General features: G+C 42.4%; 1 protein-coding gene across 1 annotated transcript; it reads left to right on the plus strand.

Moving 5' to 3' along the window:
- The first annotated feature begins 3,418 nt into the window (after positions 1–3,418).
- Positions 3,419–7,269, plus strand: LOC140459569 (probable G-protein coupled receptor 139). Its single transcript, XM_072553815.1, has 2 exons — positions 3,419–3,485; positions 6,407–7,269. The coding sequence occupies exons 1-2, from the start codon at positions 3,419–3,421 to the stop codon at positions 7,267–7,269; spliced, it is 930 nt and encodes a 309-aa protein (XP_072409916.1).
- Positions 7,270–17,130: the final 9,861 nt, after the last annotated feature.

Here is a 17,130-nt window from a genome sequence, read left to right on the forward strand (position 1 = left end):
CAGAACCCGCCATATTCAGCATAAAAATGTTTTCCTGACTCGAAGTCCTGTGTCTTCCAGTTGAAAGTTCTGTCTCCTTCGTACTGACGCTTCGAATTCAAGTAGAAGCTGTTTTCCATTCAACTTGGCCATGGTCCTGATAAACTGGGCGATCTTTACCAGGTTCCCTTCCCAGAAAACTCTCTGCTCTGAAGATATCACGATCCCAAGTAACACGCTTGTGCATATTCACTGCAACCCATGCAGTAGAATGCCATAATTCCTATGTTACGATGACCAGAACTGCACATAGTTCTCCAGCTGTGACCTCACCGAGGTTCTGCCCGATTCAGCTCCTTACTCGGAGAAATCCAGTCGACCATCTACAAGGCATATGTAAGAATTGTGATCGAAATCTCCCCGCTCAGCTGGATTGGTACAGCTCCACTAACACGCAAACAACTTGGCACCATTCAGAAGAAAGAAACCCACTTAACTGGCATCACATCCATCGACATTCCTCTCACCACCAGCAATTCTCAGCCACAACAGTGCATACCATTTGCATGATTCCGTTCAGAAATTCATAAAAATTACATTGAAAGCAACTTGAAATTCTATGACTTCGATCATCGAGTAGTATAAGTGTAATGGGTGCAAATATGCTACACATGTAAGTTATCCTCCAAGCCACTCATTATAGCTATAGTCTTTGGTTCTTCAGTGTCACTAACTTCACTTCCAGAAACTATCTCCTAAGTTAAATGTGGTTGAACTACCCAGTTCTCATTTACTTATCCCCATGTGGATCTCAAACTGATCTCGATGCTAACTGCTGCTCATCTGCGAATGCCAAACTGCTCCAGCTGACCGATCCATATGTGCCTTAACACCACAAAGTCGAGCATTCCCCTAGATCTAAGACTGACGGTAAAGCAATCGTCATTGAAACATTAAACTAACTGCTCATCGAACATTGACAAAATTATAATTCAAATTCAACATTCACTGTACCTTTAACTATACGAACATAACAGCGAACCCTGAATCTGGCCTAACTCTGATGATACATTTAAACAGCACCTTAAGCCATTGCATTGCAGTTCCATTCATACTGCATCGTTCATTGAATATAAAGACTGATCCTTAGACTAATCATTTAAAGGTGACCACTATCCATATGTCCAAAACCACACATGTCCGCATAATATAGTGAACACCCAAGCCCATTATCTCCATCCCAACATCACGAAATCTCTCCGGCTCATAAGAACCTCGAAACATATCTGACTCTCAGGAAACAACATTTGCAATGGCCCCTATCCTCATAGTAAAACGCTGCATAGCAACGTGTCCCATGCAAAGAAGAAAAAACATATGCAAACAGGTCGAAATAGAAGACACTCTCCTCAGCATGCACTGAACATCTCTATGCAACGTCCCCTACAACAAACACTCCTGTTTAAAGGCTTATGCCCAAAATGGCGATTGTCCTGCTCCTCGGTCGCTGCCTGAAATGCTGTGCTTTCCCAGTGCATGCGTTTCGACCCTGACATCCCTCATCTGGCAGCCTCATTTTGTCCACAGTATTGCATAATCCTATTGTAATAATCTCACCGGCATGGTTCTCTAAATGTCAACATATCCTAACTCAATATCGCACTCGCCACAATCTCATTCACAGACAGATACTTCCCCAGCCTTCTCTCATCACCAAACTCGCCAACTTAGTCCCACTATTTCTGATGTTTGAACGGTCGTCAGACAGGAAGACTTTTAGTGGAGGTTAGATATTGGTGTACAATCAACAACATGGTGGGGTTGTTTTATTCACTTGTGTGATGTGGGGTCGCTGATGTGACAGCTATTATTGCTGGTTACAAGTTGCTCTGTAAATTTGGTGGTATCAGATGCAGATGCAGGGAACCCGGCAACACTGGCAGGGAGCAAGTTCCAGGATTTTGACACAGTGACACTGAAGGATCAGTGATACAATTCTGTGTGACAATGATGAGTGAATAGAAGGGGAACTTTTTAGTGGTCGATGTTCTCAAGCAAATGTTATCTTGTCTTTCTATAGGATAGTGGTCTTGATTCTGGATGTTAATGACGAAAGAGTTTTTAAAAGTATGTACAATGCATCATGGATATGGCATCCATTGCTAAAAAGCAAAGATAATGTTGAGTGTCTTGTGCGCTGTTGAAAGTGCACCCATTCAGGCAAGTGTGGGGGATTTAATCACTTGTCACTGTGGAATGACGTTGAGGAGTCAGAAGGCATGCAATAGTCTAAGCATCTGAACTGCTCTTTCAGCTAGTGTACGTATCTGATTAGAACAGATGAGTTTCCACTCAATGTTAACCCACACTATGTTGTTTTAAGAGATAGGGAACTCGTGGATAACCAGGCAAGCGTCAATACTGGATTTTTTTTTTAAAAAGTAGTAGAGATAGAAATTGCATGCAGAATGTCTCCCGTTTGTATAGGTGCAATATTACGTGCATTGGATCGAAAGGTGCATCAGAGCACTGGAGCAAATCAAAACTTGACAGAGATTCAGAGAGATTATAAATCACATTTGTCCAATACTGGGAAATGCACTCGAGAAATGTTTAAGACATTTACACTTCCCAGTTTCTTTATTCTCTGAAGCACAGTCAATTTCTACAGATGGACACTCGATGGTAGACGGAGGTTTGAAGACATTGATCATACGTGAATACCCAAATAATGGAAAGCTACTGTGCTCACAGAAAGTCTTATAAGTGTGAAGGAAAGCTACTGAGATCATGGCGAACGTAACTTCAATAGGATAGAAATTATCAAGAAACACAAAGAGATTTGAGTGATGTAATGATGGAGGGATGAGGAGTTGTGAGACTTACTCATCTGGTCTGTCACAAATCTGAAGAAGACCATGGAAAGGGCGAATTCTGTATTGCTCACTTTTATTTTGTGAAATACTCAACTGTCCTTTTTTAACTGAAGACAGTGGCATGCCTATCCTTAAAAATACAGACCTGAGTTTGATTCTTGAAATTCAGTCATTGACTGATCATTGAGGCAAAGTCATCATCACGAGGTCTCAAGCTGGACCAGGGAATATTTGAAGGACCATTTGCATTGTACATTGAAATCGTTTCCAATTCATTTTAGTTACTTCATGTGATCAGTACTGTCCATTCATGAGGGTATTTTCCCCAAGTAATTCCACACACTAAATATTTTTCAGTGGCAGAGGATTAGTTCAGCTGTCGTCATCTGTTTGTTCCAACTTTTTAAGAAGCAAAAAACATCAAATTGGAATATTGTGCAACGTAAATATCCCCGTGGAGATAGTGATCAGCATAAAATTAAGATACTGCTAATCGTTTACAAGAGAATCAAACTGAGGGGGATTGCCTGCAGAAGGTAGTGGCACATTACTGCGCACTGAAAATGCGCGATCTGGTTCGAACAGTGAGAAAAATATTCTACCTGGTGCTCGGCATCATTGGCTTTCCTGGTAAGTGAAGACAATCACTGAGTTTGATCAAATCCCTGCCTGAACTAGTTTCTGCGGTTACCGAGTGAGCAAGAATGTTACTTCATCAGCACATTAGCTCAAATATTTCGGACATATTTCTGCAGTTTCATATGCTGCTACCACTGTTTCAGCCTTTCCTCACTAAGTTATTGCAGTCAGTGCTGGTCCATTCCAGGGAGGGAACAAAGTCGCTGACGCATATTATATGAAGGACTATAATCATTTCTACGGTGATTGAATAGAACGAAATTGGGATATTAATGTTTTAATCGTTAAGGTTTAGAAACACTTTTTAACCAGAAACTTTTAAAAAGAAGCATTTCCAAGAAAACTCATGGCCTGATAAAAAAGGAACAATATGCAATTCCACTGAACATATTATAACTCAGGCAATGGCTGTCTGAACACGAGGGATTGAGAGAAGCAAGTACTTTTAAATAAAGGTAGGTTAGCAGGTAGAAGCGTCTTCATCAGCAGAACAGTTCTTTAAGGGTAGACTATATCGTTAGCTGGAGTGGGCTGGTGGCGGCAGGGAGTTCTTCCAGTTGCTTCCAAGAAATACAAGAACAGAATGTCGTGGATATGTCAGAGATATGTGATGAAGTTGTTCTAGGCACATGGTAATGGACCACATCTCATACGTTTATTTCAAGTTTTTGAGAGGAAGATGATGGGGAAAGCAGGTTCTGCTGTTTGCAGAAATTTGACAATGAAGAAATCTATTGCAGTTATGCTAAATTAGTAAGACGTTTGAGCAAGGATACAGAAATTATCCTACAGTGAAGCTGATATACTCTGAAGATTGTTGTTCAGGCAAAAGTGTTGTATCTTTTATCTGATGTCCGAATTACGTACATTTCGAAAAGTTTTTCCAAATCATGGGCCAGTTCATGTTTTATCTCCCTCTCTCCCTCTCTCTCTCTTTCTCTCTCTCTTTCTCTCTCTCTGTCCCCTCTCCCTCTCCCTCTCTCGCTCTTGCTCTCTCTCGTCGACAATTTCTTCTGTTATATTTTTCAAAGAACAATTGTCAGTATCTTCTGCAAAAAACCGAGCGACGGAGTTCCATGGCAAAAAAACTCAAAAGCAAAAATATTGAACAACGAAGGTAGGTGCCACTATCAGAACAGACCTCTGGTTGAAAACAATGAATATTTCTCCAATTAAAAGTAAGGGCTTTGTTAGCGCTGTAGAACATCGTAACCTAGGGCTTCAGGAACACAATTCTTTGAAGTTCGCATCATATAAAGACAGTTTGGCTAAAAATGTGAGCCGGGACCATATGTTTAGTTTACACTGGACGTTCTTTTGGTATCTCCTGGAGTAATGTGTCCAGTTATGATCGCTGTGTTGTGGAAAAGACATGATTAAGAGTTAAAGGGTTCAGAAAAGGTTTTCCAGAATGTTGTCGGGAATGAAGTGTGTGCATCAGAAGGAGAGGCTGGTTCTATTTTCACTGCAGCGTCGGAGGTTCAGGGCTGACCTGACAGTGATTTAAAAAATCATGACGAGCATAATTTATGCGAATTGCAAGTGTTATTCCTTAATGTGAGGATTTTCAAGACATTGGATCATAATTAGAAGGTGAGAGGAGAAAGGTTTCAAAAAAAAACACGAAGGAATTTTGCTTTTAAACAGAGAGCAATTTGTATGCAGAAAGAACTTCCAGAGGACGTGCTAAATACCCAAACGATTATAACTTTTAAAATCCGTTCGGTTACGTGCATGAATTAGAGATGTTTGGAGGAATATTGGTCAACTGTGGGCAGGTGGTACTAGTTGAGTTTGGGATTATGGTCAGAATGGACTATTTGGACTAAAGATGCGGTTGCCGCGATGTATGACTCTGTGATCCACTTACGCTATGACTCCATCAGCACTGCCAACGGTTGATGTCACAACAGCATTGGTCAGGAAGTGGAATGTTTCACGTTACACCACTGACTGTAAATTACTGTCAAGATTGGTGAGTTGTGAACTGTTCTGAAGCTAGGTACTTGGGTAGATTAAAACAACTGCTTCATTTCACTGTTTAATGGAGTATCCTACGTGATCGATTTATGCCAGTGTGGTAAACAAAATTCTGACGACTACCAGCAATGTTATATTCTGCATTTCTTCGAGCTGAGCCATCTATTACTCCGAAATCAGGCCGGATATGTATTGACATATAAGTAAAATTACTCGATTAGGATGAAATTGTAACTGATTGTGATTGCATGATTCCAATGATGCAGTATTTAAAGCACAGAACTTGGCATTTGGGACAACTATATCTGACAACATTAAAGCTACACTCAGCCTTCTGTCTATTACACATCTTCTTGGGCACATATAAATGCATGAACACATACTGCCATTTCTGGCTTGCTCAGAAAGAATGCTCACCTTCTCTTAACAGTTTTGCTTGAATGCTCATTCTCCACAACATTAATATTTTGACATCCTCGGATCAAATAGTACCTGCCTTTGAGTTGCTTCTAGTGTGTAATTGCTATGGGCTGCTATTGCTTGAAAGTGGAATTGCAAATTCTATTGAAGGAAGAATCAGGAGCTTCAGGAAGAGCTCTCCTTTATCATGAATGTTGCACCTTCCGTCTTTGGCATTACCTGAACTGCAATTGGTCTGAAAGAAACAGGTAGTTTATAATCTGACTGTGCATTTGTTCCTCGTTCAAAATTTTACTCGCCCACTTTCCTCTTCTTCTTGCGCACATCCCATATGTATTAAAACTGGAGGCGTGAGTTTCAGTGTTGGGTCAATTCAAATTCTTGATCCTCTAACTGTTTACTTTGACGTGTTTGTGTTGATGAAATCGAACACTTACCACTTAAGTTCCATGAAAGAAAATGTTTGTCTGTATTGATCATTGCTTTTTTTTCCCCTTTTCTCTCTCTTAAAGTCAATTTAGTGACGGTTGGAATTCTACTTCGGGGTAACTGTGGCCTCTCATCCTGCAGCAGACGCTATCTGCTGGCCATGGCAATAGTGGATCTATTGGTCGTTATCATTGAGATCATACTCGAAAGAATCAAACATGATTTTTTCCCACCATCATTCTTGGACATTACCCCAGTGTGTACTGTTCACTATGCTTTGTGCCGTCTACTCATAGACTGTTCTGTCTGGTTTACCATCGTTTTCACCTTTGATCGATATGTCATCATTTGTTGTGAGAAACTCAAAACCAAATACTGCACTCAAAAAACCGCAACTGTCGTTCTTGCAACAATCAGCTGTCTGCTTTTTCTAAAAAATATTCCTACCTACTTCAGATTTGAACCTTATGAGATCATTGACAATGTACCATGGTACTGTATTAATTCAGGTGCATACTATTATGACCCTGTGTGGAGAGGTTTTAACGACTTTGAAAAGATCCTAACACCAATATTCCCTTTCGGTTTAATACTGTTCCTCAACGCCCTGACAGTCAAACACATTTTAGTGGCCAGTCAAGTCCGGAAAAGTCTGAAGGGTCAGACTAAGGGAAAAAATTCCAGTGACCCAGAGATGGAGAGTAGAAGGCAGTGTATAATTTTACTTTTCGTCATTTCTGGAAGCTTCATATTTTTGTGGCTGCTGTACATTTTATCTTATTTTGATATTGACGCCGCTTTAGATAGGGATGGGGAATATGCATTTGAAAGAGTTGCATACATGCTGCGAAATTTGAATTGCTGTACGAACACCATTTTCTATGCGGCATCTTTGTCCAAGTTCAGAGAGAAGCTCAAGAACCCACTGGAAGCTATTTTTGCTTGAAATATTCAACCCAGCAACAATCAAAGCAACTGAGTCACCATCACTCAGTGTGGAGATGTCGTAAGAAGAAAATATTATGAGATGTATGAGCGACCTTATCAATTGGGAACAGAAAGTTGAACAATCTGAGGAAAACTGACAGCTGTTGTCAGATGCCAAATTGAAAATGGCGAATGAGGTGATATGATCCTGGGATGGCCTGAAATGAATGAAAAGAAGGAAGCAGTCACTTGAAAGAGTTTCACAACAACAGAAAAAATGAAAACACAGAGTCCACAGAGGAAATAAAAAGACAAGAATTAGCAGCAGAAGGAGGCCGTTTATATTTCTGAGTCTGCTCGACCATTCACACAGATCAGGGCTCATTATCTGCATCAATATCAGTTTCTTACACCACATCGTCTCCTGTTGTTGTTAAACTGAAAAGTTGAACTCTCCTCGTGGTGAGGTGAGATTATCAGCTGAGAGCTGTAATTTACAAATGTTGTCAGATATGCCGAAGAAGAGTCATCAAAGCAGCTAACGTTCGGTTGACCAGATATAAAAACGGCAGGAGGGCAATCGAATTTCCTCCCGCAGGAGAGATAATGAAGCTGATCGCAGTTTCTCCTCCATTAGGTCTCAGCTCCTTACATCCGCTCAGGCAAAGCAATCACACCATAAGAAAATAAAATACTTTGCATATGGCAAGTCTTCATGTGTAATTACTCTATATATTCTAACGAAATTCACAATGATAAACAAGTTTTCGTGCTTTTCTGGTCGAGTCACTACTGTCACCCCTCCACCAGACTCAAGCTCTGGGATTTCGCGTGGAAAACGACAGCAGAGTTGGGAAGTGAAATAATAGGTCATCACACAAATGGGGGAATGGTACACTTCCCTGTTGATGGTAAGCATTAACAGTCACTCAGAGCTAAACTGAGGGCTGTTCACGTGCTCCATCTGCACGTGTAAATACTTTCAGAATATACAATTTGCAGAAAGCTCTTTTTCGAGCTTCAAGTGAATTGAAGGATGCAATTTCCATTTTCATGACTTGCTGACTCTGAACTCGATATCAGGCTGTTGCTGAAAACTTCATCGATTACATTGCCTCCTCAGACTGGATTACACTACTGCTTAACTCACAGATTCCACGCTGTATTAACTGGATAATAGCGAAAGAAACGTGTTCTGTTCACCAACTGTCACGACCTCCCAATCATCAATTCTTCCCATCTCCTTGCTGCCCACACTCAGACCCCTATTAACTATCATCCTGAATTACATAAGGTTGCTCTTGTATATCAATCTCTGCATGGCCTCTTCCTATCCAAACATAGCAACTGCTAATTCTCTATTACTGGATTTATGTTGATTGCCTCCTCCAGCCACTTTGTTTCTCCTTACTTCTATAACATACTGGAGTCTTGGAAGTCCCAAAGCTCTCTTGTCGCGATCAGATCTCCGTCATTACAAACGCCTGCAGCCCTTCCATTTGCTGCAAAGCACTTCAACTCTGTTATGCTACCTGTCTTTAAAATGGTCCTGCCTCTAATATTCTCCATAACACCGTGCTATCTATGACAATCTCCAGCTTTGACAACATCTACAATTTAGTAAAGCTCCGCCAGCGACAAGCATTTTGGTCTCGCTTCATGCAACGAGTGCCTGCAGCACGCACAGTCTCAGTTACACCATGCAGACATCACAACGCTTCCCATGTGTTTCACAGTTTCCATCCCTACGGCAAAAAAAAACAATCTCCGCTGGTTCCTTTGTCACTCTTACCTATGTAACTCCTCCACCTGCTAAGTTCGCCATATTTCTGGAACCTCTTCCAGACAGAAAGTGTTCATTGCCGCGTACACCTGCACATGAAATTAACACTCCGTATTTCCTCCAGTTAATCTCCAGTTACTGCCATCTAATATCTATTATCGTCTCTATATGTGACTATCGCTGCAGCTTCCAACATCCCCCACACACATTCCCATTTTTTCTAAGCTACGCCAATCACTCTTACCCTCTCAACATTTTATCAACCCTGACATGATACAACCGTCTAAGTATCTGCAAATCTCTTAAATTCATCTCACCGATTCTGCATTCGTGATGCATTCGGGCCTTTCCAAAAGCCCCGCCATGTGCATACATTCAAACTAATGACCATTAATCTGTGAGTGCAACACACCTTATAATGCATACCATCGCTGCAAATTCTGCCTATGCCCCCTGCACCATCTACACTTGTCGGGTGCATTTCGTTAACACCTTCCAAACACAAAAACATGCCCATGGCTGTGACCACCTTCAGACCGAATAGACCTCCGCATCTTTGTACATTACTTCGTCCACGACAAATGCGAAGTATGTTTCTACCTGTCTCATTCATATATGTGTCAGCATTTGCACTGCAGAATTTATCGAATGCTGCAATTTTGCAGGATGGTTTATTTTGATGATTACTGCAGGTCACTCCTCCTAAACACTTTCTGGCGATTTTGACTGGAGTTCACACTTCTCAAACTTCATTTACTGTGATGCTGCCTGCATGCCACTCTGTCTGGCGTATTTTCCAGTAACGCACGCTGCAAGCCATTCTTCCATTCTTCCCAGCCAGATCTTATGCAACAGTTTTCAGAGGCTTTCGAGAGAGAACTCATTTTCTCGTGACATGGAGACTCCACCACAGCCAGATGAGAAACTTTGTGGAATACCATGCTCCTCACATCCCTGGCTGCCTTTGGGAAGAAGACCTGCAAGACAGCCGAGTGGTTTGAAGCCACGGCAACCGACATACTGCAAACCTTGAAGCCAAGCATGGCGCCGCAGCTAAGTACAAGCCGTCAGCTCACTGGAAGTAATTCCAGACTCACAGGGCTGTCAGGTGGAAGGTTCAGCAGACTTCCATGTGTTGCACTGTCATTTACAGGCCACAGCTAAATGAGTAAAGTTAGGCAGACACTTTAATGGGAAACATGAGGAGAATATGCAAAGGCATCAAGAAGACACTAGAACCAGCTATGAGCAAAACAGGACCGCCTAATCCTCTAATGATGAAGTAATAACAGAAAATGCCAGCAGATGAAGAAGTGGAATGAACACTACTCTGATCTCGATGCCAGAGATTATACCATGCCTGCTCCAGTACTTGATGCCATCCAGTGCTTATATAGTCATACAGTCATAGAGATTTACAGCACGAAAGTAAACCCTTCAGTCCAACACGTCCATGCCGAACAGATATCCTGACACAATTTAGTCCCACCTGCCAACACCTGGCCCTTATCCCTCCAAACTCTTTCTATTCATCAGCCTATCCAGATGCCTCCTAAATGTAGCAATTGTACTAACCCCCACCATTTCCTCGAGCAGCTCATTCCATACACGTACAACCCTCTGAATGAAAAAAGTTGAACCTTTGGTCTCTTTTATGTCTTTCCCCTCTCACACTAAAACTATGCCCTCTGGCTCTGGACATTCCTCTCCACGGAAAAGACTTTGACTATTTATTCTATCCGTGCCCCTCATGATTTTGTAAACCGTTATAAAGTATCCCCACAGCCTCTGACACCCCAGGGAAAACAGCCCTAACCTATTCAGCCTCATCCTATAACTCAAATCCTCCAACCCTGGCAACATCCTCGTAAACATTTTGGAACCCTTTCAAATTTCACAATATCCTTCAGATAGGAAGGAGACCAGAATTGCACGAAATATTCCAACAAAGGCCGATCCCATGTCCTGTGCAGCCGCAAAATGACCTCCCAACTGCTGTAGTCAATTCTCTGACCAATAAAAGGAAAGCATATCAAACGCATTCTTCACTATTCCATCAACCTGTGACTCCACTTTCAATGAGCTATGAACCTGCATTCCAAGGTCTCTTTGTTCAGCAACACTCCCAAAGACCTTACCACTAAGTGTATAAGGCCTGCTAGGTTTTGGTTTCCCAAAATGCAGCACAATATGTATCTAAATTAAACTCCATCTGCAAAGGTCGATGGAAGTGACGTCAACAACTACAGAGACATCTCTCTCCTCAACACTGTCGGCAAAGCCTTTGATCGAGCCATCTTGACTAGCCTGCAGAAACTGGCAGACTGTTGAGACCCAGGGGCACATTGCAACATCCGAGTTAAAAGTGAAGACATGAACTTTTCCCTTCCCAAATGCAGGAGAAGGGCAGAGAACAGTAAAAGCCCTTGTACGTCACTTTCTCGAACCTCACCAACGTGTTCAACCCGGTCAGCAGAAAGGACTTTTTTTTTGAAGAAAAGACCTCCTGAACATCAGCTGCCCCCACGAAACTGCTGACTATGACAGCATCCTTCCACGCTATCATGAAAGAGACCATGCTGTCCAATGACAGCTCTTCTGAGGCTTTCAACATCCACAGCGGCATCAAACAAGGCTGTATTCTTGCTCCCACACACTTCAGGATTTTTTTTCGCAGTGCTCCTGAAACATGTATTTGGCACCGTAACGGAGGGGATTCAGCGAGGCACCAGATTAGTCGGCAGGTTCTTCAACGTGGGCTGCCTCAGATTCAAGGCAAAACATTGTCCGACGATCATCAGGGGCATGCTGTTTGCCGATGATGTTGCTGTTGCAACATACAAACATCAGCAACTCCAGTTACTGACAGACCGCCTCTCTCATGTGTGCAAGAATTTTGGGCTGAGTATCAGCCTGAAGAAGACGAGTGTCCTGCGACAGGACACAGAGGGACCGCAAGTCATCAACTTCGATGACCTTGAACTCAACGTCATCCATCAGTTTACGTATCCTGGCTGTACCATCGTGAAAATTTAAGCACACTGCCGTGTTGCACCAAAACCTGGACTCCATATTACAGACAGGAGAGGAGACTGAACACCTTCCTTTTGAGGAGCATCTGCCTAATCCTGAGCATGTCCTGGCAAGACAGAGTATGCAACACCACGGCCTATCTCGCATTGGCCTTCGCAGCATCTGCACTCTGCTCAAGCCACAGAAACTAAACTGGCGGGGCCCCTTCCACAATTGGAGGATAGCCACATCCCAATGGATATCCTTTATGGAGAGCTTCCATCGGGGAAGTGATCCACTGGACGTCCCAATCAGTGCTTCAATGACATTCTGTATGAGAGATATTAAATCGGTATGTAGACCTTGCAAAAGACATGCATCTGATTGCACGGGTTGGAGAAGCACCCTGAATCAACACTTCGAAACAGGGGCAAAGAAGCTGATGAGCACTGCAGCAGACATGCTGAGTGCAGCCATTCTAGTCGATCAACGATCACATACAGATATGACCTCTGCGACCGGTCTGTCACTACAGCACTGATCTCTTCAGTCATAAGCGACTTTGCTTCAATGAAGCAGAACGCTAATACAATGCTGATGGAACATATGGTCAGCCATAACGGAAAGCGGCCCCACATGCCATTCTTCCTAGTTTACTTTATTGTGATTCTGATCGTGTGCCCAACTTCTCAGGCGATTTCACTCTGATTCTGCCTGTCTGTCACTTCTTCCAGATTGCTTCTCTGCAATGCTCACTGCAGTCAACTCTTATTTGTCTGTTCTCTGAAGATGCTCGCTCTAGGCGACACGTTGTAAATTATTTCACCAAGGTTCTAACTGTGGTAAACTTCTCCGAGACTGTTACTCTTCCTTGACGGTTCATTGTGATGGTCACTGAAGGCCACTCATGCTAGATTGCTTCACTGCATTAAGAGATGCCAATCTGCATCACTGCAATATTGATTGCAGGCCTGTCTTTGCTACCTGATCTACTATGATGCTGACAGCAGATCACTCTTCCAGACTGTTTCTCTGAGTTATTCACTGCAGAATTGTCTTCCTTGAATTCATCATTATAATGTTGACTTACGCTAATCATGGTGGGCGATTTCATTTTGATGACTGCTGCAGTCCAGGTCTCTCAGCTATTTTCTCTACAGTTTGAATTCAGGTCGCTCATCCCTATCAGACTCATTATGATGCAAACTGCAGTCCACTTCTTCCATGTGTTTTCATTGTGATTTGCACTGAGACCAGTTATCCCTGTTTGGTTCAGTGATGTTGCTTGCTGTCCACTTTTCCCAGACACATTCACTGAATTAGTAACTGCAGATCACTCTTCCAGACTGTTTCTCTGAGTTAATCACTGCAGACTTTTCTTCCTTGAATTCATCATTATAATGTTGACTCACGCTAATCATGGTGGGCGATTTCATTTTGATGACTGCTGCGGTCCAGGTCTCTCAGCCATTTTCTCTACAGTTTGAATTCAGGTCGCTCATCCCTATCAGATTCTTGATAGAAAAAACTGCAGTCCATTTTTTCCATGTGTTTTCATTGTGATTTGCACTGAGACCAGTTACCCCAGTTTGGTTCAATGTGATGTTGATTGCTGTCCACTTTTCCCAGGCACATTCACCGAGTAATTAACTGCAGGCCACTCTTCCCGGACTGCTCCACTGAAATCCTAAAATTATACACTGTGGCACTGAGTTGCAGACTGCAGATTCCTTTCCCAGTCTGCTTCACCACCATGTTGACTGCAGACCACTCTTCCCAGACTACTTCACTGAAATTGTGTCTCCAGGCCGATATCCCCAGTCTCCCTTTCCTGTAGTGCAAACTTCAATCGCTCCTCCCAGATTTCTTCCCTTGATTGCTCACCTCAGACCACAACTCCCATTCTGCATCATTATCATTTTGCCTGAAGTCCAAAGTCCCTGACGACTGCTTTGACTGTGGGCCATGCCTTACAGGATTTTACCCAGTAATGTTCATTGCAAGTCATTCTCACAATCAACCTTCACTGAAATTTTGACTACAGAACCATCTGTCCCATTTGTATCAACGATGAACTCGACAGACTGCTCTTACCAATACTTTTTACTGCAACTTGACTGATCACCATTCTTAACAAACTATTTTACTGCATTTGTCACTGCAAGACGCACTTCGCAGTCTGCATCACTGTTCTGCTAACTTCACGTGACCCGTCTCAGGCTGTTGCAGTACCACGTCGACCCCAGGAATCCTCTTCTTAGACTGTCACGGCGATGCACACTGCCAGACAATTTTTATGGCCTGCTCCACTGAGATACTAACTTCAAATCACTTTTCACAGACTTTCTACGAGTTTCTCACTGCAGGTCACGCTTGAAAGACCGCTACATTATGACACCCACTGGCAGCGATTCTTCTTCAATTGCATCACTACAATGCTGTCGACAGGCCAATCTCCTTCAATACCATACTAAATCCAGTCAACCCTTTGCAGACTATTTTACCGTGAAGTACACTGCAGGGCACTTTTCCAGGTCTCATTTATTGCGTTGCTCACGGTTGACTACTATTTACAGACATTTTCCCTGTGATGATAACTGCAGGCCACCTCTCACACACTGTTTTAATGCAACCCTGATTTCAGGCCATATTTCCTAGGCTGTTTTACGTCCATACACTCTTGAAGCAAATCTCACTCGCATGGTGCACTGCAAAACCCATGACCCGATATTGATCCCACTCTGCTGTCCGATGATGCTGACTGTAGCCCATTGATCCAGGACTTATTCACTGTCCTACTGACAGCATGTGTTTCTTGCTGGATTATTTCATTGCGAGGCTCAGGGCAGGGAACTTTTCCAGAGTTCTTCACAGAGATGCTAACTTTAAGTCACTCTTCGCCGACTGTTTTACTACAATGTAAACTTCAGGTACAGCTCATGGACTGTTTCACTCAATAGCTGGATGATAACAATTCTTTGTTGATTGTACCAGTGTATTAATCACTGCATGGCATTGTCCCTAGGATTTTGCATTGAGTGTGAACTGCACGCCACTCTGTCCAGGTTGCTTCACTATGCTGCTCACAGCAAGGTCTCTACCAAACTTCTGTCACCGCAACGCTGACTGTATGCCAAACTTTCCAGAGTGCTTCACTGAGTTTATCAATGAAGATCACGCTTCGCAGTCCGTCTCTCTGGCTGACCACAGCTCATTCTTTCGAAACTATTTGATCATGACCGTGCCAAGAGTGGTTTGTTCTGTACAAATATCCGTACTTTATGTGTCTCGTAAGTGCTTGATGGGGACATTGCAGAGTGCGTTTTGCGTCTGCTTCCATTCATGTTTTGAACCTATTCTCATAAATATTTGCTGTGAACAATGAAGATGGAGAGTTACAATGCATTTAACCCGAGGAGAATTGCCAATTGTGTCACTTCTCATACTTGTGACGCGTGTTTGATGTTTGTGTAACCTTGCAGGAAGTATACCTGCTCTCTATTCAGATATCATTTTTCTCTTATTATGATTGCTGAGTGGTTCACTCGTGTTAAAGGGAAAAAAGTGAGTGAGGACTTTCTTATATTTGAAACAGGGCGAGAACACTGCCATTGTTGAGTATCTGAACACTGGTCCAACAACACATCAGAGGGGAGGAGAGTGTTTCAATATGTGAAGAATAATAGGAAAGTTAGATGAACTTAGACTTTTCGTCAGTGCTGGGATCGTTTTTGTTGAACGAGTTGCAAGACTGGCAGATAAAGTTGTTCCAGGGATGAAAGGAGTGGGGGATTTGCGTAACTGGTAAAGCAACATCTCATAGCTGTATTGGAGGAGGATACAACAGACGACCTGTGCATAAGGCAATCTGCTTTGAACTCAAAAGTAGGAAAGGTGAAATCATAATCTTTATAGTACATAAAAGACCTCCCAACTGACAGTGGCATGTCGAAAAAAAGTTGTAGACAGATTTTCAAAAGATTTAAAAATAGCAAGGTTTATGCAATGTTAACTTCCCCGAGATTGACTGAAACTCATTGCATGCTCGGAGTTTGGATGGGACTGGATTTTTTATGACCAATCAGGAGAATTTCTAGACACAACACGTAAACAGTTGAAACAGGGAAGTGATTCTCCTGTTTCTAGATTCGAGGAATGAGCACAGCTAGATGAATGAAGTTTCAAGACTGGAGTATTTAGAGAGTAGTGACCGTAATGGCACGAGTTTTAAAATGTTCATAGATCGGGACAACAGAAGACTCCCAATGAAATTGTCAAATTGGACGAAGGCAAATTATAACAATATTGGGCAGGAACGTAGATCAGTAGTGGGGGTTGTAACCTTTGTCAGAAAGAAGAAAAAGAAGCACACATAAGGTAGAGGAGGATAGAGAATAACAAAGCCCTTGAAGTAGATAAGGAAAGAAGGAATTATCTTAAACAAGGAAATAGAAAGGCTAAAAGAAGTCATGAAAAATCATTAGAAAGTAGGTTTAGGAAGAATGCCAAGTATTTTTTTTACCAAAATGAAGGAATTGGTAGAAGATGATCTTAGGTAAGAGAATGTAGAGTTTTTAAGCCAAGTTGCGAAAGGAAAGGAAGAGGTATTATGCGCCATAAAATGTATAAAAGTAATTAATTCCCCGGGCACTGATTGAACCTACCCCAGAATAGTGAGGAAGACAGGTGAAGTAATTGCTGAAGAACTAAAATCTATCTTTCTCTCCCCATGGGCACAAGAAATGTCTCAGCGGAATGGAGAGTATTCAATGCTCTCCCATTCTTTAAAAAGGGTAGTGGGGATTATCCTAGAAATTAAAGACTTGTGAGCGTAATATCAGTTGTCGGGAAACGTATGGGAAAACATTTTTCATGACAGGTGTGACACACAATTAGAAGCAAATGGAAGTATTCGCAATTGACAGCATGGTTCTGTGCGAGGGATCCCGCGCCTCACTAAATTGATCGAGTTTTACTGAGGAAGTGACAGAGATGATGGATCAGGGAAAAGCTGACATGGGCATCAGCAAACGTTTGACAAAATCATTCGTGGCAGACCAGTAAATAAGGGAAGTCACTTGGTAT

This window comes from Chiloscyllium punctatum, chromosome 35 (genome assembly GCF_047496795.1).
Source record: "Chiloscyllium punctatum isolate Juve2018m chromosome 35, sChiPun1.3, whole genome shotgun sequence".
In the NCBI taxonomy this organism is placed as follows: Eukaryota; Metazoa; Chordata; class Chondrichthyes; order Orectolobiformes; family Hemiscylliidae; genus Chiloscyllium; species Chiloscyllium punctatum.

Bases quoted from the DNA above. Each gene is read 5' to 3' on its own strand.
- LOC140459569 (XM_072553815.1), top strand. From the start codon at position 3,419: ATGCGCGATCTGGTTCGAACAGTGAGAAAAATATTCTACCTGGTGCTC. The intron at 3,486-6,406 runs GTAAGTGAAGAC...TCTCTCTTAAAG, and splicing joins CGGCATCATTGGCTTTCCTG to TCAATTTAGTGACGGTTGGA.